Source organism: Mus caroli, chromosome 2, assembly GCF_900094665.2.
Source record: "Mus caroli chromosome 2, CAROLI_EIJ_v1.1, whole genome shotgun sequence".
Lineage (NCBI taxonomy): Eukaryota > Metazoa > Chordata > Mammalia > Rodentia > Muridae > Mus > Mus caroli.
In genome coordinates this window covers 1,610,307-1,635,400 of record NC_034571.1, presented here as the reverse complement: position 1 = coordinate 1,635,400, position 25,094 = coordinate 1,610,307, and the positions used below count along the sequence as shown (strand labels likewise).

The 25,094-nt window shown below is 44.7% G+C and overlaps 1 protein-coding gene across 3 annotated transcripts in view; it reads right to left on the bottom strand.

The window, feature by feature from the left end:
- Positions 1-283: 283 nt before the first annotated feature.
- Bend7 (BEN domain containing 7) overlaps positions 284-25,094 on the bottom strand; it is an 83,193-nt gene continuing 58,382 nt past the window's right edge. The window contains exons 7-9 of one of the 3 annotated variants that reach the window (XM_021152272.2): positions 13,504-13,623; positions 5,647-5,700; positions 284-2,422 (exon numbers count right to left, since the gene is read on the bottom strand). In XM_021152272.2, the coding sequence (XP_021007931.1) occupies positions 2,361-2,422; positions 5,647-5,700; positions 13,504-13,623 (236 nt within the window). In that variant the 3' untranslated portion in view covers positions 284-2,360. The remainder of the gene's footprint in view (positions 2,423-5,646; positions 5,701-13,503; positions 13,624-25,094) is intronic. The other 2 variants (XM_029474175.1, XM_021152280.2) reach the window with 2 other exon arrangements.

The window sequence follows — 25,094 nt, the reverse complement described above, 5'->3', positions numbered from 1 at the left end:
TACCTAATTCATTTAAAATTAGGCTTGGAGCATCTCGGTGCTTAATGCCCAAGTGTTTCTGTGGGACTCGCTGTAGCCATTGATCCGACTGCCAGACGGAGCTGGGACTGTAACGTCTTCCAAGCTCTGCTAGAAATCTGCTAGCTTTATTTGTAAACATAATATCCCACTCAGGCATAAACCCTGAGAAAAGAATCATCAGAATATTCATAAATAGCTTTTAATTAATGAACAGCATTGACTTCATAAACACAGGAAGACTGGGTAGCAAGCAAGACTCATGTGCATTCAATTAAAGTAATTTATTGTATTTTTCCAGAATGGACATAAAGGGCGTCTTGGGAGTTGAAATCACAACACAGTGTTACACACCATTTTCACAGCTAGCTTTGCATTGAATTCTTTTAAAAGAACATTATAATTTTAAAAATCTGAATATTTACATATTAATAAAATATATGTACAGAAGACTGAGACATGTCATCCATAGATATGGACTTTTTTGTTTTTTGCTAAGAAAGCCTATAAAAAGGGTTTCTAAACAAAGCTGAACAGTAGTCACGGTAAGTTAACACAAATACAATGTAAACTTACAAAGTATGGTTTTACTGTTACAGTTTTGCTCTGCCTTCCCAATCTGTGAACCCATTGCACTTATCTGTGAGTCAAACAATCCCACCCCTCCTCAAGTACTGAAAACTCCAAGCTGTCACCCAAGGCTTGGAAGGAAGTGTTTTCTGAAGGTTTATTGTTCACACCCAACCGACCTCCAGTTGTGAGTCTATGTTCTCCCTGTACTGAAAACAAATTCACCACCATTTAATCAAGTGACAGGCGCTAACTGAGCTTCTCTAGTCCCCTTGAGCAGTATTTCATTCTGGGAGGCAGAAGACAGTCCTTTTTCAGGGCCTGCTGCAGAGTGATGAGAGTCCTGGTCTGTCTGCAGCTCATCAGACCCCTGGATAAAACACAGGATTAGGGCCAGTGGGAAACCGAAACCTATGGGAGCTGACTGCAGGATGGGAGTAATTTCCAAGCTGTCCCCATAGCTTCCAAGAGAAATAAAAGGTGCATCCGTGAGATGCTGCCATCTCCTCAGGAGACTGACAGTAGGAGCAACACCTAGAAGCGGACTTTGTCACATTCCAGGGATATCACCTATCACTTTCTCTAGCTGGTCTCAGTGGAATAGTGTTCTGATCCTATCTTTAGTGTTTCGTGGGGTGTGGTGCAGTGCACTGGACAGGGTCCCAAGGATATCCAGGTTCTATGGCCAGCTGGCCACGAATTGTACCCGGTCCTAGGCAACCCAACTCTCGGCTCTCTCAAGGGCAAAGCTCGGAGTGGGACTCGGTCCTTGAAGCACACTGTCGGCTTTAACCCATCGCTGCACCAATAGTAGGCAAAGGCTAAGCTTTTGTCCCTGGGGTTTTTACCCCTGGGGTTTGCTGGATGAGAGTCACGTTTTTTTCGTTAACAGCTATTTTTGGCCTTTGTGTCAAGTGCCCAAGATTCAAGGCAGTTTGCTTTATACCATAAATAAGGTGTAAATGCAAGGCTTTCTAAGGTGGTATTTTCAATGAATGTGGAGGTAAATATGTCTGTAAAACAATTATCCCCACAGCAAAGATTTCTTTAAAATAAAGCCAGATTTTTTTTTTTTTACAAAAAGCAGAAGGCAGGCGGGTGAGGGACCAGACAGACTACAGAATGAACATGAAAATGGTCACAGCCAAGGCTGCTCAGTTTAAATGCTTGACGGCTCCCAAGCAGATGGCTGCTTACTTTGAGTTATTATTTTTTTTGTCATCACGTCATTATAAATTATGTGAAAGATTTTATTTCCTAAGGATTCTTACATCGTTTGTACTTCTCCAGTTCCAAATGTCTGTTCCGGGTTACTATGACTGATGTCAGAAACGACTTCACTGGCCAGGTAGGAGCTCTCCTGTTTCTCAGAACAACTGTTTCCTTCTCTAAGCTGAAGAGGGGATAGTTAGCGCTGCCTTGTAACCTTTATCAGTCCTGGAAGAGAAGGTTTCCTCTCTGCATGCAGCTAAGCAATTCACAATAAAATAAATATGTTTAGAAAGACTGCTGTCTTCACACCTAGTCTGTGAACGGACAGAGACAGGAAGGGAATGGCTTCTTTACGGTGGGTCACACACACTGGACGCTTACAGGGTAGCAACTGTAAGCATGGTTCTTTAAAAAAATATTATGCCAAACTGGAGTTGTGATACCACATGTCACAAAGAAATTATTCGGACAGGACAAGCCACCACAGAACACCCACGCTGCAGGATCTGTAGCTGCTACATGGACCTTGGAGAAAATGAAGAATGTTCCAGAATGCAAGTCTAGGCCATGGAACCTGGTTCTGGGTCCTCTGGGGTCTCTCTCTTGATGACAAATGTATGACCTAAACAGAGACAAGACAGTGAGGGAGGCCGCTCCTCTGAAGCAGAGAGGCATACTTCCCCCCCCACCCCACCCCCACCCCCGGTGGGGAGCAGGTAATTGACGGGAGGGTTTGAGGGCGGGGCACAGTCACAGTCACAGTCGTCAAGCCACTAAGCATCAACTTCAATTGTGCTAAGTGAGTAATTTCCAGAATTAGGAACTTATGATGGATTTATTTAAAACAAGAAAGCCCACGAATATATATTACCATTGGCCGTGTATTGTTCAACAATAGAAAATAGCTAAATATGACTTACTCCTGAAAACACTATTAAATAGCAGGTAATACATGTGCAGACTTGGATAGAGTGGGAAAAAATGTGTCTTAGGTGAAAACCCAGCAACTCAGGAGACGAATTCACTTATTTGATCTCTATTAGATACGTGCACCAACTCTTCTCTATTGGGTCTGTGTGTAGGGGCATCAGTCACAGCTGTCTCTGAGAATAGTAAGGAAACTGTCTTACTTAATTGTCCCTGGATTTCTGGGTGCAGTCTCCCATCTGGCACTCCTTCCACATCTCTGCCTCAGTGTGTCAGCAGCTGCTTCTGTCTCTCACCCTAGTCTGAGGACAAGAACCTGTGTGGGGTCCCATGCTGACTGCTGCTCAAAGGCTCACTGAATGGGTCAACTCATTTTCAGCGGCATGGTCTATGCCTATTGTCCCAGCACCTGGGGGAGGGGCAAGAGGACTTAAAGGCAGAGGCCAACCTGGGCTACATAAGACGCTTTCGGAGACTCAGCTAAGTAGCTGGGAATAGATGCCATCTGACCACCTGATCACTGCAGGCTCACAGCAACCGGAGGGTCTCTCCTCCTCTCTCCTGATATAACATTACAAGAAGACAAAGACAAAGTAATCAAAGCACTGTCGGCTCTCTGCGAAGGGTCAGCTTCGGTCAGCTCAGATCAGCGAGGACCTCACACTCAGATGGTTCCACAGTTCTGTTCAGTGAGGCCGTGCACACTGGAACTCTGTGTGTAAGACGTGCAGTTTCACCCTTCGGATGGCTGTGTCAGCGCATGTCAAGGGCTGACCCACAGCTATGCTGCATTCTAAGAAGTGTGTCGGATTTGGGATTTTACTTTGAAAGGCAACCCTGAAGCTTGCTATCAAGATTATCTAAAATCTGAGACCTAATCTGTGACCTTTTCCCTACTTTTCCGAAAGGGCAAACACTTTAAAAACACATACAATGCTATTTAGTGGTTTGTATCTCTATCTAGCAATAGTCTCTTTCTAATCACCTCACATTCCAGGGGAAGAATTTAAGAAAGGAATAGAAGCAACAAGCTTAAACTGAAATGGACTTTGGGTAGATGGTGTCAAAGATACAAATGAAGGCTGAGTCACTGAAATGGAATCCTAATGGTACCACCTGTCCAAGTCTCCCTGGATCTTTAAGAAATACACAGAGAAGGCTCGCTTTGGCTTAGGTATAAGGAAGGGCTGGGAGTCTAGAGGACAACGGCCCCCAACCAAGCTCTCACCTTGGAAAAGTCACTTAATGTTTCTGTGCCTTAGTCTCTGCCACCCCCTTGAAACAAAAGGGTTGGATAAAAAGGAGGTATTGGCGCAGATGGCTCCCAGTGTCCCTTCATTTTCCAATTCCTTGGGAGTTTGTCATTCCCACGAAGCTCCTTTAGCATCCCTGGGCTGTTTTGTTCACTCTGAAACCCCTCGGCCTCCATCTTGAGACAGTTAAATGCAGAGGTATAATTGCAAGATGCACAGTCTTCAACTGATAAACCAAAGCCCACTGCGTCATCTGATACAGAGGACAGCTGCTACAGATGCCCAGGGGACAAATACTTTTAAAAGTATGACATTCCTCTCGGAGGCCCCTGAACTACAATTTCATTATTATGATTAGTATTTCCTGCATCTGTTTGGAATGGGTCAAAGGCAATACAAGTGTTCTCAGTATGAGTTGTCCTGATATTCAGAGAATGGTTAGGAACACTAGAGATCACACATTCACTATCCTGACTTACGAGTTTGGAAACACAGATATAACTACTATAGAACATAAGAGCTAAACGTAGGCAGGTCTTTGTGCACCATGTGACCCATCTTATTTATCTGTCCATTGACTTGTTGCTTGGCTACACAAGGCAGAGTAAGCGAGGTGTGATTTATGATTTTCATGGCAGAGGCTTCTGGCAGCTCTAAATTCACCTATCAGCTTTGCTGCAGTAAACTCCAAGGTACGTTTCTGGGCCTCAAGACTCCGTGGTCTTGGGATTCATGGTCACGAGACCATGTGACCAGTAGGGACTCTACCAAGAGTTTCTGCAAACATACTACACTCACTCACACTTTCTGAATTTAATTCAAGTCTTATAGCCCCGGATCGAGAGGAAACAAACAAAGAAATCCTACTACCAACGCTGAATTGAGCTTTTATAGTTTAAGGTCTTTTTGGACTGTCTGAATTTTATGGATGGAATCTTCGGACAATCTTTGAAGGACAGCCAAATGGGAGTCCTGAGATCAAGTGGGGCATAAGTGAGGGTAGAAGCTGTCTGACACAATTGTGGCTCACTGGTCAGACACCTATTCTACTCTTGGGTGTGAACTCACACACAGGCAGGAGGCTAGGATCAGAGGCATTATACAGAGTCCAGCCCACAGCTGCACACCTTTGTGTAGTGAATGCTTCAGTACTCTGTTGCATTCGCTGATCTGGTTCAAATCCCAGGAGTGTGTCACTCACACCGGCTGGCTGGGCTGGCTTATTCAATCACACTTTAAAAAACACAGAAACTACTACGTGAAGACTGGGGATGCCTGCCTCTCAAAGGCCTCTGGTGGAACAAGACAAAAATGGGCCTGAAGTTGGTCACACAAAGTTGACAGTCCTGGTTTAAAGGTAAATGTCATTTTATGTCAAAAATGCCTTTTAATGTCTAAAGACTGGGCGAGGCAGCCTCTTGTGGTACTAACTCCTTAGGATTTGCATTTCTGAAATTGTTATGAATATAAAATAGGGTGTAAGAAAAATGTTGTTTTTCATATTCAGTGTGAAAACAGATCTGAACCTAGCCCTCCAAGAAACTGAATGTGGGGCCTGGGTCTATTACAGAAGCAGCTTGCTCAAGCAGCCGCATCCCTAATGGTCAAAGCATTTTCAATGCAAATGTTGCCTTGCAGCGGGTGATGAAATGTAAATGTGTTTTACCTGTTGGGGGTAGAGAGATGCGGTCCAGTCTTTCATCACCGTCAGCTACCTCTGCTGGTTACAAACATAAAACACAGACCTCATTAGTTGTGGGAGCACATTCATTCTGCAGAACACAGGAACACAATTAAAGCAACTCCAGAGCGCACGGTGTCCTCATCCTTCTCGCTGCTCGCTTCACTTGGTTCACGTTTCACAGGTTCGAGCATCATTATTTAAGTACGATTTTGTTCGGATGTTCATGGCAGAGAGTCAACCTTCCTGGATTAAAAATCTGGGAAGTCTTCTGACCTCATTTTGTCAGTCAGGGGCGATTTCTGTTCATGTTCTCTAAGCAGGATGGACTGCTTAGCCACACACTGAAAGCAGGTAAATTACTGCCTTCTGTCTGTAGAACTGTACATTCCCAAGGGCCACTCCTAGTGGGAATTCTCAGAAAGAACTTTTCTTGGGCGATGCCTGGTTCTGGAGTCGTCAGTCCTGGATTCATTTAGTCATGAAGGAAGCCACAGAGAGAGAATACGTATTTCTTCAAAAGTTCCTCCTTTTTGTAATTTAAAATATAAGCCTTGCTCTTCTGATATGGGTTTTAGTCTCCTTAGGGGTTTTGCAAAGGGTGACCCTTCTTTGGAGACACACACACACACACACACACACACACACACACACACACCTTCTACTAAATGCAAAGAAAAGGCTCATATGCCTGGTAACTTAGGGAGTGAAGTCTTCCCTGACAGGCTAGGGATGGAGGAAACATTTGCATATAGGATAATTCTGGTGGCATCCTCTATATTCTACCCATATCCTAAAGTTCCTGCTGACTCTACTCCTGGACTTCGAGGCCAGCCCATTGCTTCATGGGGATGGTGGAAAAGCCAACGCAACACTATAGTCTCATTTTCACTGTTAATGATGTAAACATGACCAGAGACAGACACAGCCAGCAATGCTCCAAGCTTTCTATCTCTAGTTTAGCCTCAATTATCTTGTCCTTAGGTGGGTAGGCCTGGCATCAGCCTCTGCTGGCCCATGTGATTCACTGCAGCAAGAAAACAGAGACGAGATAGGACAGTCAAGGCCAGTTTTGGTTGCAATGGAGTAGAGATCACAAAAATTATATAGTATTTACTAGAATGGCCAAAAGAGAACTGGCAGGATTGAGTAGAGTAAGGTGATTTACAGAAAAGATGTAAGACATACTAAAATTCTCTAGATAAAAGGCATTAGGTTTTTACTAGTTAGACTCTGTATGTGTGCGCATGTACATGCATGCCTTTGCATACTCCTGTGTGTAGGCGCACTCAGAGGACCCAGGTTGTGCTCAGCTGTCTTCCCCTATCATTCTCCACATAATTATTTGGGGAGTTCTCTCACTGAACCTGTAGCTTGAAATTTTAGCTAGGCTAGCCAGTCAGAGAATTGTAGGATCAGCCTATCCCTATCAGCACCCCAGTGCTGGGGTTACACACACACACCATCACATCTGCCTGGGACCAGGCTAGAAGAGAGCATTAGATCTCCTGGAATGGCAGTTATAGCCTGTGGTGAGCCATACGTGGGTACTGAGAATTGAATCTAGGTCCTCTGGGGGAGCAGCTAGTGGTCTTAATTGCTAAGCCATTTCTCTGGCTCTTACCCATACTTTTAAAATGCAGGCCTATATGATCTTGTGTTTTTGTCAGAACAGAACATATATGACCTAAATGTATGTAAATGGCTATATATAAATTAACATGTGCTGGCCGCATGCGCAGAGTCAAGTGTCATGGATGAGGAATACCTGTCTGTAACAACAAGCTCAAAGCCGCTCTTCTCTGGCAATGATCAAGTTGTAAAATTTGGAAAAGACTGAGTAAGTCCAATAAAAATTTAATAGCAGTGGCAGCTTTACTCCTGGATCTAACGCAAACAATAAATTGTGATTTCAGGTCTGAGGAAGTAAACTAATAAAAATGATAAAAATTCACACCAGGATTGGAATTCTAGTTATAGAGAAAAATGATTACATGTGATGAGAGCCCCAAATGAAGTTGTTAGATTTGCATAACGACCTTTCCAATCTCGTGGGGCAGCGCTTTCCCTACAGTCCACACACACTTCCCCGAGTGGTGAGCTGATTAGCTTGGTCCAGTCAGAGTCTACACCTCATTCTAGGAATGGAGCCAAGTATGATAAATGAGGCTATGGAAGTTGTGGGATATCTTTAACACACTGTCTGTATTACCATTTTGATGGAAAATAATCAAGATGAAAAACCCAAGAGCCAGTCACATTATAGATCCCAGCTCTTCCAGGAAGGACAAGTGGTTCTCCCCATCTGCTTGCTGGAGTTGCACCCTGGGCTAGTAAGGAGGAAGTGTACCAGTGTCTCACACATAGACACATACTGTCTGCTAAGGCTGGGCCACCATCCTTTTGATCTGGTTTGGCCCATATATCAGGGCTGGTTCTATCTTAAGTCAGCTTCTTTCCTGGTGGTCAAGACAGCTTACTCGACACGTCAGAAACATCCAGGTGGAGCATTCGTGTAGACCTGCTGATCAAAAGTTCAGATGTCTCAAGTCACATCCCGAGTGAATGAGTGAAGGGAGTCACCAGAAAGGAGGCCCTGAGGACCATGTTACAGTTTGGGTCTCTTTCTGGAGAGATGGCCAAGTGTGTGTGTAGGAATGTATGAGATGAAAATCAGGAACAGAGATGCTGTGAGACACCGTTCTGTGTGCAGAAGTCTGTGCTGGAGTGGAGAGGGAAAGGCGAGAGACCCTGATCTCAGCACCCGACAGACAAGAGGATTAAGGTCTGCAGGTTCCTCCCCTGGGCTGGGCTCCTGTGTTTGAATCCTTGGCTCCTTGCTGGTCGTACTGTTTTGGGAGGTTGTAGAACCTTTAGGAGGCCTAGCTGGTAGAAATGGGTAACTGGGAATCAGCTTGCGGGTTCCAGTCTGGGCCTGGCTGTTTTCATGGTTCCAGCCTCAGCCTCTGCTTGCTGTTTTGCCGAGCTGTCAGGAAATGAGGAGTCCTAATTACACGCTCTGTCTGTCAGTCACCTTCCTCATCATGAACCATGATGATTATCTTCAAACCATGAACCAAATAAAACCTCTGAGAAATCCACACAGGTAACACGGTGAAGGCACCAGAAGAAGAAATTTAAACTAAACTTATTTTCATCTTGTGATTCAGCAAGACTGTGTCATTTTTCAATCCCATTCTTCAATGTCTCCTGACTTTCTGGGACTCCTACCTTTAAAGGTTTTCTTAAAACTTAAAATTTTCAGGTCCTATAGGACTTTCCTCCAGAGGGACAGGGCCTGGTAAATGAACAGCCTCCCAGCCCGTCTGTGCCAGGCAGTGACTGTAGCATTACAACCAGAGGCATCAATAGTCTCAGTCCAGACCGTTCCTTTCCTCAGACTCTCAAGGAGCTGATGCACACTTCCCGTCTGCTCTCACCAGTTTCGGGAGCAGACTCATGCACAGGTACCTGCTGGCCTGCCTGAGGTAGTGCAGCATCAGTGCAGGTCTGGAAGCCCCTTGTGAGAAGAGCAGAAGCAGGCAGGAGGCTGATGCTACATTTATGCCTTTTTTTATCATGACCCATTTTAGATTTCTCTCAAATCTGAATGTCTGGTGTCTCTGTATTTCGGGCCAACAATTTCCCCCTTCAAATTAACAGGTAGGGACAGGGACGGAAGTCCTTAAGTATCCAATGGTTGAGTCATTCAGAGCAGAAGCTAGGAATCACAAAAGTACGTCATGCTTATTGGCAGAGCCGCCATTCAGGCTTGGAACCTGCTTTGCCTGTAAAACTGAACTACCATATCACTGCTCAGTTAGGGATATGTGCTGGGTATACCTAATTGGCCACTTACAGGTCTTTCAAATGTTGCTTTTTCTTTTTCCTCTTTTTCTCTCCTTTTTATTCCTATCTTAACCCCTTCCAGGAGTGGGAGGGGTGTAAGATCATACAGGGGAGGGGTGTTTTGTGGGGCAGAAGCAGAAGCCCTGAAGTACTCAAGTGAAGAGCCAGCTTAGTAGGTCAGTCTTGGATATTTCCAGTTGTCCACCCAGATGAAGTGAGCCCACAGGATGCATAGGCTCTGACTCTCTGGAAGATGTGTGAGAGGAAGGAGACTGGGAAGGACTCTAATATGGTGGCCACAGAGTGACACTAGGGGTCCTCAGGTCAGAGTTCAGGGACACTGCCATCCACATGCCATGTGTCCACAGGGAGTGGAATAAACCTTTGAGCCATAACAGAGAAAACAGCAGTGTTCTTCAGGAGGTCACAGCTTGTCTAGAAAACCAGGGTGCTGCCAGGGCACCGTGTTCTCTCTGGAATTACTGATGCTTTAATGATTCACTCAAACACGTCTTGAGAGTCAGCACTGCCACACTATGTCATCTGGGACACAGATGCGGCATAGAAGCAGACTCTGCTTGCAGGAAACAGGAAAGGGATTCTACAGGTGACAGAAGTGAACGTGCTGGGGCCTCTACGGAAGCTTTAGGACAAGGGAGGCTCTGCAGCACTTGGGAAAGGTGGAGAGAGCAGCCGGTTTTAGTACCAGAGCGAAGGCCAGTTTGGCTGCAGAGCCTGAGGCTGGAGGACAGGGCTGCACTGGGAAGGCTTCAGCTGATAAGCACCTGTTAAAGATGGCTCTGGTCTGAATGTGTCCCTCAAAGACGCTGCATCTCAAAGAGCTCAGTCCCAGGACAGCAGAGCCAGCAGGAGAAGCCTGGTGAGAGGTGTTCAGGCCACAACCTCGCCCTGCCTTTCAGAGTGGGTTCATGTTGTTACCAAGGAAGGGTGACTTCACACACACACACCCATACCCACTCACCCATACATACACACACATACACATATATGCACACACACATACTGCCATATACACATGCACACATATACACACACATACACATATACACCCATAGTCACACACACACATACATACCATATATACACGCATACACACATGTACACACATGCACATATACAGACACTCGTGCACACACACGCACACACAGAACTTTCCTCTGTCTCACTCCCACATTCTCTGTGTCTCTGTGTCTTTCTGCATGGGCTGATGCAGCAAGAAAAGCCCTCAGTCTTGGATTTCTAGCCTCCAGAACTGAGAGCCAATAAAGTCCTGTTCACTAAAGTGAATTGGACGGAGAAGCTCTGCTACCGCAGCATCAAAGGCTCGGAGATACGTGAGGAGCAGCTTAGTTCCCAACGCCTACCTTCCGAACTGTCTGCTACAGCCTCACAGAGCCCAAGGCCTGCTGTCAGGACAATCTAGGCCTTATTTTCATTTGACTAATAAAAATCATGCATAAGTTTACAAATAATAATAATAAAAAGGAAGTAAGTAAGTTCCTGTGCAAGGCAGCTCCTTTCTGCGGGCAACACTTGTACAGGAATGTGGTGCTAACTCTGCAACACTCGTACAGGAATGTGGTGCTAACCCTGCCAGGGTGACAGGCCACACAGCAAGCTGCTCTTTGGAAGAACCTCAAGGCACTGCTTAGATCAAGTGACCTGTGCGAGTCTGCCTCATTTATGTGGAAAGACCCACTTCCTAGTGCTGCCCAGATAAAATCACGGGGCTAAGTGATTCTCCTCCTCTGGCCTCCAGTCTCCCGTGCGAATTCCTCTCCTTTGTGGCGCTGGTGCTGATCCCTTTGGTGACATGAGAAGCAGCTTCAGCTTCTTTCAGATTCCAATGTGGGCCGAGTCTATGCCCTCCAGGAATCCCAGGCCTTCATGGAGACTAGGACTGCCGGGGCCTCTAGCTCCACTATGGGATATGTTCAGAGCCTCTCCGTCACTGGACTACTCTGACCAACAGAAGTTGAAAGCACATTTAATAAATTCTCTTTTAATTAAAAAATACATATTTATGATATACAGCATGGTATTTTGAAATAGTACACATGCAGAATGGCTAAATGTACAAAAAATCTATGTATCATATACTTTGTGAAAATATGTGATGTGACTCAATTATTATTATTATTATTTTTAGTATAGAATAGAGTTTATTGAGAGCATGGGGAGGGGAGTTAAGAGGGTAGTAGAGGCAGAGAAAGGCAGAGAGAAGGAGAGAGTAGAGAAGCAGAGGCCGGCCATGACCACGTGGAGAGAGGGGGGAGGGAAAGAGGAGAGAGGTGGAGCGAGAGTGAGAGAGAGAGAAGCAAGAGTAAGAATAACTTGATTATTTTTGAGTATATTATAATAACATTATTAGTCACGCCACATGATCACTTTTTTCTCTCTGACAAACTGAAATTTTGTTCCTTTGCCTGGCATCTTCCCAGACCCCAGGGCTCCTGGTGACTGACTACACTCCACACTCTACTTCTGTGAGCCCTACCTCATCAGAGTCCTCAGTGTGGTTCCCTGGCACTTGTAATTTTGCGCTGGTTTACCCTACTCAGCATGAGGCTTTCCCATGTTGACACAAACAAGAAAATTCCTTCTTTTTAAAGGTTCAAACGTGTCTAGTTATGTATGGAGAGCGCATTTTCATTATTACTTGACCCACTAACCTGGATGCCTATGGTGATTATGTTTTAGAAGCCGTTAGGAAAAATACTTCAACGAAGGCAGGAGTACAGATGTCTCTTTAATGTCCTGGGTTTATTTGGGGATATACCAGTAACGAGTTTAGTAGGTCCTGTGTGTGTGTGTGTGTGTGTGTGTGCGCGCACACACACCAGTGTGTGCACGTGTGTGCTGTGCGGGGCCGGAGCACAACCTCAGGTGCTGTGTTATTCAGGTGCTGTCTCTAACTGGCTTGGAATTCATCAAGCCAGCTAAGATGGCTGCCAGCCCACCCTGCAAACCCAGGGCTGAGACTACAGGGCATGCTGCTTATTTATGATTTGCTTATTTATATCTGACTTGTGTTCTGGGACCTTCTAGTGTTTGCAAGGTAACCATGTGACCAGCTGAGCTGCTCCCCTCCCACCAGGCCTTATTTGTATTGTTTGTGAGGAACCACCATATTGTTTTTGATAACATACATACTAATGTACATAAAGTTTATAAATAAAATCTAAGAGATTTGTGCTCTAGCAGAGAGAAGCATTCCTGGGTGAGAGGAGGAAGTCAATCTAAGGAGATTTCTAGCTGGTAAGGAGGTCAGGTTCGAGAGGCTTGAGACCAGATGACCAAATCTATATAGTCACTATCCAACGGGTGTTCACGTTGCCTAGGAAAATAGCTGTCAAACTGCCAATGCTCAAGTTTTAAACACACGCATGAACATACACACACACAGATATGCACCTTAAATTCCTTCCAACTTGATGTGGTGTTTCTGACAGGACGAATTTTGCTTTTTTATTTTATTTTAATTTCTGAAACATGTCCTATAGCTCACTCTGTAGACCAGGCTGGCCTCAGTCTCATGGAGACCCTTCTGCTTCTATCTCCTGTGTTGGCATGGAAGGTGTGTGACTTCCTACTTTTTTTTCCTTCTTCTTTTTTCATTTTTAAACTTTGAGGAATTAGTTCTTTTAAAAACTCATGTAGATATAAACAACCAAAAATCAATAGTCAGATAAAAGCAAACTACAGAAGACCCAGTTCTCCCCGTGAAGCACATTAGACCACAGATGACATTAGTAATCTTTTCCTCTTGTGCTATTAAAAGCAAATGGCCTACATCATTTTTACTATTCAATCTTAAGACAACTTTAAAAATTCACTAGAGCCAACACAGCACATTACACTGAACATCTCCTTCCAGAGACAAAAGATACCATGATACCCCAGGGAGAAAGCACTGTGCTCCATAAGGTTCAATAAGGCACCATGGCAATGACGTCCACAGCTTGTCCATACCTGAGCCTCTTTTCAACCTTCTTCTGGCCAGTTTAATCTGATCCTGCAGAATCTGCACCCAGTCTCTGGGGCCAGGAAGTTTATCCACATGATTCGCAGTACAGTAATTTTCTGTAAAGACTGAAAGAAAACAAGAAATGCTACTAAACACTTTTACAACAAAGGGGTGCAGAACAAAACAGGAAGATAGTCCCAAGGAGAAAACAAGTCTGTCTTTTGTCGTTCTTTCTGGGGCTGGGAATTTAACCTAAACACACACACATGCCAAGCATGCGCTCTCCAAGCTAGTTCCTCAGCCCTGAAGAGAATTCTTAAGGATGTCAGACCCATAGGGTATATCCTTGTGGTGGTTTAAATAGGAATGGCCCCCACAGCCTTGTATGTTTGAGTGCTAGGCCCAAAGGGAGTGGCACTCTTAGGAGGTGTGGAGAAAGCATGTCACTGTGGGGGTGGACTTTGAGGTCTCCTATGTTCGAGCTATGCCTAGTGTGTCAGTTTCTTCCTGCTTCCTACAGATGAAGATGTAGAACTCTCAGCTTCATCTCCAGCACCGTGCCTGCCTACCTACCTGCATGCCGCCATGCTTCCTGCAGTGATGATAATGGAGCAAACCTCTAAAAGACTGTAAGCCAGCCCCAGTGAAATGTCATTTTTCATAAGAGTTGCCATGGCCTTGGTGTCTCTTCACAGCAAGGGAAACCTTGCCTAAGACCATCCTCCACGTCAGCACTATGGTTTTTAGGTAAATATGGCAAGCAGCTGAGCCCTGGCTATGCATGATGGCTTACGCTTCAACATGGAACTGGTTAGTAACAGTGTGGAAACTGCTCTTCTTTTGTGCACACGTGTCTGATGGGAAAAGAAAATGTTTCATATAGCTTAGGCAGTCCCATTCATGACAGAGTTGAGAATATATGTTAAGTGACGTCCTCTGTGTTGCTCATTTAAAATCGAGCGCAGCATTACATGGAGATGTTCTCACGATGATCCATCCCCAAGGACGCGCTGCTCAACTAAGCTAATCCTGTTGTCCATCTTATTGAAATGCTAAGCCTCAGTCCAAGCAGGAATCAACATCCTGCACACTGAATGAGATATGAGGAAAGATCTGTCCTATTAAGCCATGGAGAGTCCCAGGGCAGGACAAAAGAGAGGCAGGACAATGACCCCAGGAAAGAAAGCCACACAGTGTGTGACCACATGTGAGGTGTGCAGTTGACATTTCTGCTCCTGAGCACTCTCAACCCGCCTTTTTACCTCGCTGCCTGTGGGTCAGTAAGCCGCCATGTCACACTGCCTTCGTGGTATTTAAGATGTTGGTAATTTCAATGTGTTAAAAGGTCTCGTTCAAAAATAAATGACAAAGGGAAATATTGACAGATTTAACTACACAAAAATTGAAATTCTCATTCAGTGAAAAGCAAACATCTTAAAAGAGCTACGAAACCTGGCCACATTATATATGCGGCAGAATGTTCAATATCTTTAAAGAGTGCACTCATTTAAAAGAGTTCAATAGTCCTGTAGATCAATAGTGTATTTGAAGTATAAAATACTAGGGAAAAGGCTCAACTAGTAGTAAATCAAAGAACCGCAAAGCATACTTTCCACACCTATCCTAAGATAGAAAAACAATTTCAAAAAGGCTGTGTTTGATAGTAGCAAAATTGTGGCAAGTATTACTATACTAGCAGCATAAGACTGGGAATTTTTTATTGGGAAATAAGAATAAAATATAATGAGACCCATAAAATGGTTAGACTCCTGTTCAGCAATATTACATTTAAAATCGTGTCCTAGGGAAATAGAGGAAAGAAGTTGTATGTGTAAACTCAGATGCAAGCAGTCCAGTTGTCTAGGAAAAGACACCAGGTATGGAGAGGATGGCTCTGCAGGTCAGAGGGGAGATGGGGGTCCTTCTGGAAGTTAATACTTGTCCCAGGTAGTCAAGCATCTAGGGCAGGTGAATGACATTCTGTGGTCAGGTGTGTGAGGTAAAAGCATTGTAGACCTGGGGTGGAGAGGTACAAAGAAGCTGGGTGAATGACACTGTCAGGTCTGGGTCTGTGGGGACCAGTTCCGAGACCCTGGGAGATAATCGGATAGCCGATGCATTACCTGTGCGTACTATCATCATGCTATCATCATGCTACCACCATATATTTTTAGAATAATCACAAGGAAAAAGGCTACATGCTTGGTTTTATTTCTGTTGTTGTTTGGAGACAAAGTGTTTCACTGTGTAACCCTGGCTGTCCTGAAATTTGCTCTGTAGACCAGACTGGCCTTGAACTAAGAGAGCCACCTGTCTCTGCTTCCCAAGTGATGGGATTAAAGGTGTGCACCACCAGAACTCTACACATTTAAACCGTGTGCTTTACCACTAAACTATGGTGTCAGCATCAAAGGTTTTCTGTTTTATTTATTTCCTTGACTATTTTCAATCCCTGCTTGGTTAAATCTGTGGATGCTAAACTCAGCAATCACGAAAGAGCCCACTGCATATGTGGTAGTTAAAACAATAAACAGACATATTGTTAAGAAGAGAGAACATACAGAATGAAGGGCACCCGACAGCGTAGGTTGTGGAGAACACCAGGAATAAATACAGAGGCAGAGAAGCCCACTAAGAAGCCCAGGATGACCACAAAGCCAGGATTCAGGCAGAAAGCCTTCTCATGGGTGACAGATGGTTCCCAGAGCAGTAGAGTCTTCTGAAAGCCATCCAGGGAAGAGCCACCAACATCCCTCTAGAAACACCTGGGCTCAGAGGGGAGGGAGGAGGAAGGATGGTTTGTAGGTGGTGGGAACAGGCAACACGGTAGCTGAGTACAGGACACAAGAGAAAGGAGGGAATGAGTCAAGGACCCATCTTGGAGGAACTAGGGGTGATGGGATAGAGGACTAAAGTACTGAGACCACCTTCAAATGGAGGGGAGGCCAGAGGTTGAGGATATTGACAAGAAATGGCTCTAGGCCGGAGGCTCCAGGCTCTGCGGGCTCAGAGAGCTCAGTGGTGAGACACCATGGAGGCGGAGAGTGTGGGAAGGTTTAAACTTATTGACAACGGGCAAGTGCAGACTGAGGCCAAGCAGCAAGGCTTCAAACAGTGAACGGGAGCAGCAGTCTACTGGGGGTTGCTGGGTGGGGTGCAGCAGTCTATGTGGGGCTCTGGCTGGAAGGGATGGACTAGTGTTCGGATTGGCTAGTCTAGCTCAGCAGCACAATGGAGGAAAAGGAGAGCAGAGAGGCTTACAGACCGGCTCCGAGATGCTACAAAGATCAGTACATGGAGACACCAGTGGGTCGGCAGGTGAGGGTTAGATGGCAGTAGGGAACACCTAGAATAGTCTGATGGGATGCTGGAGTGTAAGCAGCAAAGGTGGAACGATGCCGAGCTGTGCTGGCTGAGTGGGGACCACCAAGCAGAAGTGGAAGGCAGTGACTACTGAGGTCCCGACACCATGAGGCCATGGACCAGATGGATTGCACGTGCGCAGAGGAGTGATACATGCCAGGTGATGTGGTATTGGAGGGAGATGTGCAGATCTCCCCAGAGTCCAAATGGAAGAAGGGTCTGTCACAGCCTCGGGGGAAGAGGGATGGTTAGACAGCCGGATCAGGAGTAGAGTTATCAGGCGAGCCACAGCAGGCTATGCAGGGCAAATGAGAGCAAACAGCAGAGCAAAGGCACCATATTCCTGGGGCTCAGATGTGCTCTTCAACTTCCTATGCCAGGCTCATTTCTTTGTCTCCCTCAAAGCACCCAGTATAGTGAAGAAGCTCAAGAAACAGGCAAGAGAGGCACAGAGTCCCCAGTCTTGTTGCTAATGTTAGCAAAGCACGGGAGCTCAACAAATGTGGATTAATTGGAAAATGGCCTCTCTGAATGAGTAGGAAGTCTTAATTAGCAAAACATATGTAAAGAGAAAAGGCTTCACCATGATCAAATGCCCACAATAACATTTACTAGTTGAAGAACTGTCAAAAGGTGCTTGAAGTTCTGATTTAATAAATAAAATTTACAAAACAATTCATTTGTATTTAACACTCTATTCATTTAAATAAAAAGCATACTACAGAAATGATGGGGTAAACATCTTTTCACTCAAAATGCTATGTACACAATTAATTTCCATAGCAACCTCCTTTCGTAAGATTGTAAAATGTTTGTGCCCAAATCATCACACATTAGCAAGTTGTGATTCCAAAATAACAAAGTAGACCTGAGCTATGCCAACGGCCAATGGCTCTGTGTGTGCCAACAGCCGGTTCAGAAGAACCCAAGGGAAGGCTGTGGAAAGTTCTCTCTCATTTCACGCAGGGCTGCAGCTCCGAGAGTTACAGTCTAACCTTGAGCTCCGTTAGTCAACGGTCTTAAAAAGGCAACACACTTCCTGCTTACTTTTTTCCTTCTTTCAGTTAAAACTTCTGCTTTCTTTTCTGCTTTCAATAGAAAAATGTTAGAGAAATCACCATCCCCTGGGCCCATGACTAAGACCTTTGAAGGCACAGCACGGGCTTCTTTAAAAAAAAAAAAATGCCTACACAAACAAATACTTCCGTAGGCACATTATTGGCATTCTGGCTCATGGATTACATCTGAACTTCAAAGGGACTTTTAACTAGAATTTACCTATTGAAGATGAAATTCTATTCTCTCCATTACAACTGCAGATGAGACCTCAGAACAAGGCCGAGAGATCATCATGGCGCTGATGTGAAAGTGGCAGATACGCTATGTGAATAGAGGTATGAAGAAGCAGAATATATTTTGCTATCAGAATCTATAGCTAAAGGTCAAGCTATTATCCTGGTAACACTTCCATTAGGAGTAATGATGTGAAAAGTAGCATTGCATTAATGCACTGGGGTTCCTACTATGTTAATAGTGGGTCATTAAGAATCATAGTAGGATAATTTGCATTCATCCTCAGAATGCAGTAGGTTCTAAAAAGAAATTTCCCTCCTTCCTATTTTAATGTATCAAGGAGACAGGAGGGCTAATTTTAAACGAGCCCAAATAATCTGAACAAGTGGAGTGAGACCAACGATTAAACTAAATAAAAGAGTTTAAGCATCTACTTTGCTTAATATAATCTGAGGTCTCAAGGCGCAGAGAGTATGTTAAGTCACCAGGGAGATGACAAATGCTCGAGTAGATTCGTACATGAATAATGACTTTCCCAGATGCTTGCATTCATTTGAACCATGCCCTTTAATTGTTTATAAATAATGAATAGGCTTGTGGTGGCTGAGCAGATCCTTCTCTGGAATGTGGCTTTTAATATAATCATCAATGAGCCTGGTGCTGGGGAGTGTGTCTGACAATCCCAACACAGCAGACTGGCCACGGCCCCCAAAAACAAGTTCAAGGGACTGCTTATTTGGGTTTTTCTAAATTGGAAAAACAGAGTAGGATATGGACTTCTAAAGGACCTCACTGCGCCATGCACACATTCAGAAGGGGAGATTTGTACGAATTCAGCCTCCTGTGGTTTACAAATTCTAGCCAGCAGTGATAGTACACTTTCAGCTACAATGACTCAGTTATAACTCAAGCTGCCAAATGGAAACTAAGGTTTGTATAGAGAAGATGTGAAAAGTGGGTCTTCATTAGATGCCAAGTTCCTTAAACCTTGGGGATGGGGGTGGGGGGTGAGGGGGTGGGGCTAGGGACAACAGCATTTGTAGTAGAGACCTGACTGGGGACCACTTGTAGCCAGGGGTGTTTAAGAGCAGAGTTAATCTCAGCGTTGGAATTAAAGGCACTCACACCCATCCCAGCCTCCTCTGCTCTCTTAAGGCTATTATTTTAGGCTTTCCATGTGCTAAGCAGTTTATAGGGCTCATTTAATCTTCACAATAACCAGTGGGGTGGGTATTGTGATCTTAATTACAGATGACAAGATCCAAGGATGTGCAAGTTAAATAACTGATTTGAGATCGCATAGCCAGAAAGGACTGTTTTCCTTAGAAATTACTGGGTTTTTAATCTTTGATTTTGTAGATGAGTATATAGGTATTGTAAGAGGAAAACGGTCAGCTCTTCAACAGAAGCAAAGCAATGATTAAGTAATTATTTCCACGTCAAAGATGAGAATGTTGATATTGTTTTTAACCACACACCAGAGAAGTGTGGCGACATCTGGGGAGAGAAAACTGGATGAATCTGGCTAATCTCCTGCCCTGTGGACGCTACTTCACTGGAGACCAGCCGAATAGATGAGGAGGACCTACACACGGAAGCTGAGCCGATGGTGTGTGGAGATGTGCGATGACGTAAAAGCCCATCACTCTAGCAGAGAAGAGCAGGACCTGGTTCTGCCTCCCCCAGCACAACGAGCAACTACAATGAAAGCGTGGTGTGTAGAGCATTAGAATCACCATGTGGGGAGCCCTGCTATGTCAGATATAAAGCCAGAGCTGGGGGCAGGGAGTGGGGGAGCTAGAGGAAGAGCCCAGCTGATAGAGATGAGGAGATGTGCAAAGAGAGGCAAAGCCACGGAGTTTCAGGGAATGGGGCTTCCCAAGATACAGATGACGGTCCTAGGGCAGCCCTTGCCCTCACTATGGTTACACACAGACTCAGAAGGCAGCTTGTCCCATGGGTACCTGAGAAATATCCACTTCTGGAAACCAAAGTGCTTCCACGAAGAGTCTTTTATATAGGTTGGAGGAAAGCCCAGGTCTTCACGTACCACCAATTACACTAGACCACATACTCCAATGCCACCAGGCCTCTGAATGCCCCAACTCTTTCCTATCACTGGCCTCTGTACACTCACAAATCTTCCAAGTACATTGTGAGACACAAAATCACAAGAAGTCTTTTGAGATGTGACTGCTTCAGCATACAGTTTCTCTCACCCTTTCTGCTGACTGTTAAAGGACTGTTAAAGTGGATGATGCTATCTGACCTGTGCATAAACAGGGTGATGTTTCTTATCTTGAACCTTGACACCATGTGGCCTTGTTAGGAAGATAATATGTGCTCATTCAGGAAATGATTATCCGGCACCACGTGCACCAGGGTTACTGGGTGCTGATGAGTAAGTGGCCTCGTGTTCTCAAAGAGTCTGTGGGGAAGTGGAAGATAATGGCAAATACAGCTTAGGATGAGTAGAAAGCTGGGCATAGTGGTGCATGCCTGTAAATCTAGCACTCCTAAGAGTTAGGCAGGGCCCCCAGTGGAAGGATGGGGTCACAAACCCACCTTCAAAATTTTTGACCTAGAACTATTCCTGTCTAAAAGAAATGCAGAAACAAAAATGGGGCAGAGACTGAAGGAAACGCCATCCAGTAACCAACTTAACTTGTGATCCATCGCATGCACAGGCACCAAACCCAGACACTATTACTGATGTTATTATATTCTGCTTGCAGACAGGAGCATGGCTGTCCTCTGAGAGGCTCTACCTGCAGCTGACTGAGACAGATGCAGATACTTACAGCCAGACTTTGGACTGAGGTTGGGGACCACTACGGAAGAGTTAGGGGAAGGATTGAAGGAGCTGAAGGGGATGGCAACCCCATAGGAAGACCAACAGTGTCATCTAACCTGGACCCCTGGAGCTCCCAGAGAAATAAGTCACCAACCAAAGAGCATAGCTGGTCCGTGCCTCCAGCACATGTCTAGAGGGCTGCCTTGTCTGGCCCCATTGGGAGCAGAGGTGCCTAATCTTGTAGAGACTTGATGCCCCAGGGAAGGGGATGCCCAGGGGATGGTGGTGGTAGAGTAGAGGTGGGGGTGGGGTTGAGGGATGGAGGAAGCACCTTCTCAGAGGATGAGGGGATGGGTAAAGAAAGAGTCAGAGGGACTGAGAGTTCAAAGCTGGGCTGAACTAGACAGCAAGACTTTGCTTTAAACAAAACAAAACAACACAGCAGAGATCAAGCTAATACATCAAAACCTATAGAAGATGAGAGAGAAGGGGGCATCTTACCATGCTTCGGCTAGAGGGGTAGGCACTTAGGGAAAGATTTTGGATAAAGTGATGGCTGAGCTGAACCTTAAGAGAAAGTAGATATTGAAGGAAGACAAAAGCAGCCACTGCAGAGACTAATGACTGATTAAAGTGCCAAAAATCAAAGAGGGTTGAGTGCTCAGTGCCAAGTGGGACATGATATCAAACTCCACTAGCCTCAAGAAGCATCATGGGAAAGGAGAGAGGCTGTAAGAGTTAGAGCAGAAGAAGTGTTATGAATGCTGTCCTTTAGGCATGACCATTCCTCATGGACGCAGAGCTGCTCTGGCTACCTGGGAAAGGTCTAGCAGAACACATTCCATCAGGGAAAAAGGCTCATGTGGCCCCACTCCAAGATCAGGAGCCATTGACAGTTGATGGCTGCCAGAGTAGAACAGGTTGCCAATGTTCCAGTGGATTACCCTATATCCATAAGCATGCAGGCAGCATGTGGTGGTGCTGGGGTGTGGAATAAAGGTGGCAGAGAGGATCTGGGTTGGATATGATCATGACACATTATACACATGCACGAAATTGTCAAAGAATAAAACAAATGTTCCCAAAAGCTAGGAAGGGAGGGAGGGAGGAAGGATATTTGAATACAGAGAAGGTTATACACAGAAGTGAAGGTACACCTTGAAGCTATACCAGGTAGCTGCAGTCTCAATAATCATGGACATGTAGGCTTCACACTGATGAGGGGGGAGGAGATGAGGTCCTAGGAGACTGAGATACAAAGAAGCCAAGCCTCTGCGTGAAGTTGTGGAGACAGTGATGACCAACTAATGACACAGGGAGGAAGCAACAGGCCAGCTCCAGCCTGTGCAGGAGGGGATGTTGAAAGTGACAAATGCTTGCATTATAGCTGGAAGAGGTTTGGGTTTTGCGGTTATCCTGAACTTAGAGATGAGCATAAGCCTTGCTGTTGGTGTCCCTGGGTCCAGACAAAAGGGAGAGAAGAGGGACTTTGACGAGGACTTATGCAATTGGTGTCACAGAAAAAGGGGAGGGGGAAACGGAGGAAGAAAGGAGGAGAAGCCCACTACATATAAATTATTCTCAAACAACAAAGCATGCAGGAAACAATCTGCCTTAAGCCAGATGTAAGATATCAGAATCAGACTCCCACTAACTTAAGATGAGGAATAGCAAGGAAGTTTGCTTAAGATATCAAAGGAGGGATTTCATTCACCCAGAAAACAGTAAGTCATGGTCAAAGAATGGCTCAGATCATGAAGGAGTTTCCTGCCAAGCTTAATAACCTGAGTTAGATTTTTGGGATCAATATGGTGGAAGGAGAATCCCTGACTCCTGTAAGTTGTCCTTTAATCTCCAAACATGCACCAGCTCATGTGTGTGCATATATGAGTGTGTATGTACACACATATATATTACATATATGTAGTGTATACACACATACATAAAATCAAGACCAATTGCAAAAGAAGAATTGAATATAGTTTAGAGAAATTAAAAAGATAAAGTTGTTGAAATTAAAAAAAAAATCAGAGCAGAGTCAGCAAGATGGATCAGCCTGTTAATGGGCTTGCTGCATAAGCCTGACGACCTAGGTTTGGTCTCTAGAACACATGCAGAGCATCATCTTTATAAATTGTCTTCCTGGGAATGCCAGGGCCAAAAGAATGGGAATGGGTAGGTAGGGAAGTGGGGGGGGGTATGGGGGACTTTTGGGATAGCATTGGAAATGTAATTGAGGAAAATACGTAATAAAAAAAATTCAAATGGGAAACATTGGGGAACCTACTGAGCATAATAAAGTGTAATAAATTATATAAAAAAATTGTCTTCCAACTGCCACATAGTCTCTGACACGCTCTCAGTCTCCACCCCATCTCACACAAAATAAATAATAAAATATATAAAATAAAAATAAACTTAAAAATTCAAAGGATAAGTTAATCAAAGAATTAACATCATCAAGATAGGGAAATAATAGACAAATATATTGTAACATGCAAAAGCAAATTAAGATACAAAACAAACAAAAAAGATACAACATATAACTCCCCAGCCCAAAAAGGTCTAATAAACAGAGATGTTTCAGAGGGAGAGAAACCAGAAAATCAAGGGAAAAATAAATTAAGATGTCCAGATTAAATCATAAGCCCTTCATGGCCACCAAATTAATAATAAACACAAATGTACACCTAGGCCCGAGATAAAGGAGCTAAAGAGCTTCAACAGCAGAGACATCTCCATTAACAACAGAAACGTCTCCATCAGCAGCAGAGACATCTCCATCAATGGCAGAGATATCTCCATCAGCAGCAGAGACATCTCCAAAGTACCTGGAATAGACGGAGACTGTCTACAGAAGCCCCAGGCTGAGAGCAGACTCCCAGCAGCTGAACTGAGAAGATAATAGACTACCTTGCAGTTACTCTGAGGAAAGCCACTCTTCATCTAAAAGAAAGAGCTAACTGCACAACTGTTTGATGGTCATGATGAAATCTAGAGATTCTCAAAACAGAGAAGAACGTTCATATATACTCCTGTGCAAAGAGACATTCATATATCCTAAGATGGCCTCAAACCCGCCATGTGGGCAAGGATGTCCATGAGCCCACTCTCCTCCTCCACCTCCTGAGCACTGGGGTTCCAGGCATGCACCTCTACACACAGTTTTGCTTGGCACTGGGGGTCAAACATAGGCCTTTGTACATGCTAGGCAAGCACTGTACCAACTGAGATACAAGCGAACATACACACAAACAGACACATCTAAAAATATCTCTAAGAGTTTTTTTTTTGGGGGGGGGAGGTAAGAGAATACTATTAGATTGTATGAGCAGAAGGGATTTTTCAAAAATGGACATTAGGAAACATGAAGCATTAAGAAAAAGAAACCTGGCGGTCACATCCCAAGTGTGACATGACAAGAGGCAGCGTGCGCTGTGCTTTCATAAGCGGGAGATGACTGGCAGTTGTGTAACACACGTGACTTAGAAAGGACCCAGATAAGAGAACTATGACCTGACAGGAAGCTCGGAAACACAGAAACTGTGGCTCAACTCATTTCTAATCAGGGACTCGCCCACTCAACGATCAGCACGCTTCCAATGACAGGTGGAAACCAAAGTCTGGCCACACTCGATACTGGTAAAAATAAGAAGTAGGGTTGTACACTGCTTGTGAGAGCCACTTGATAATGCCCAATGAGGCTGACGCCACTGTTCTCTGTTAGCCATTCCCAGTGAACCCTTTAGGAAAACTCAGATATAAATTCCAGGGGACAAAAGACGACCTTTGCATTGGATGGGGGAGAGGGAGACTCAATCTTACTGTCTTGAAGAAAGTCTGGAGAAAGGAAAGGCTTTATGCTGCTGTGGCTGAAAGTTAAACATGAACAATCTACAGAGTATGGCTGTGGACTCCTATCTGTAAAAAACAGGACTTTTGGAAGTAAAACCTAGTGGCAGAAGTCCATAGGGATCTGCTACATCAATTTGTTAAGTATACAAAGCAACAGTAAACACCATGTGTGGCCACACAGTTACTTAGAGAAATTAAAAACAGTGATAGAGAAGACACTCGTGAACTGTGGCCTCCCTTCCCCCAGCCTGGAACCTGCTTGCTCAAGGGTGGAGCTTCCTGCTCATTCGT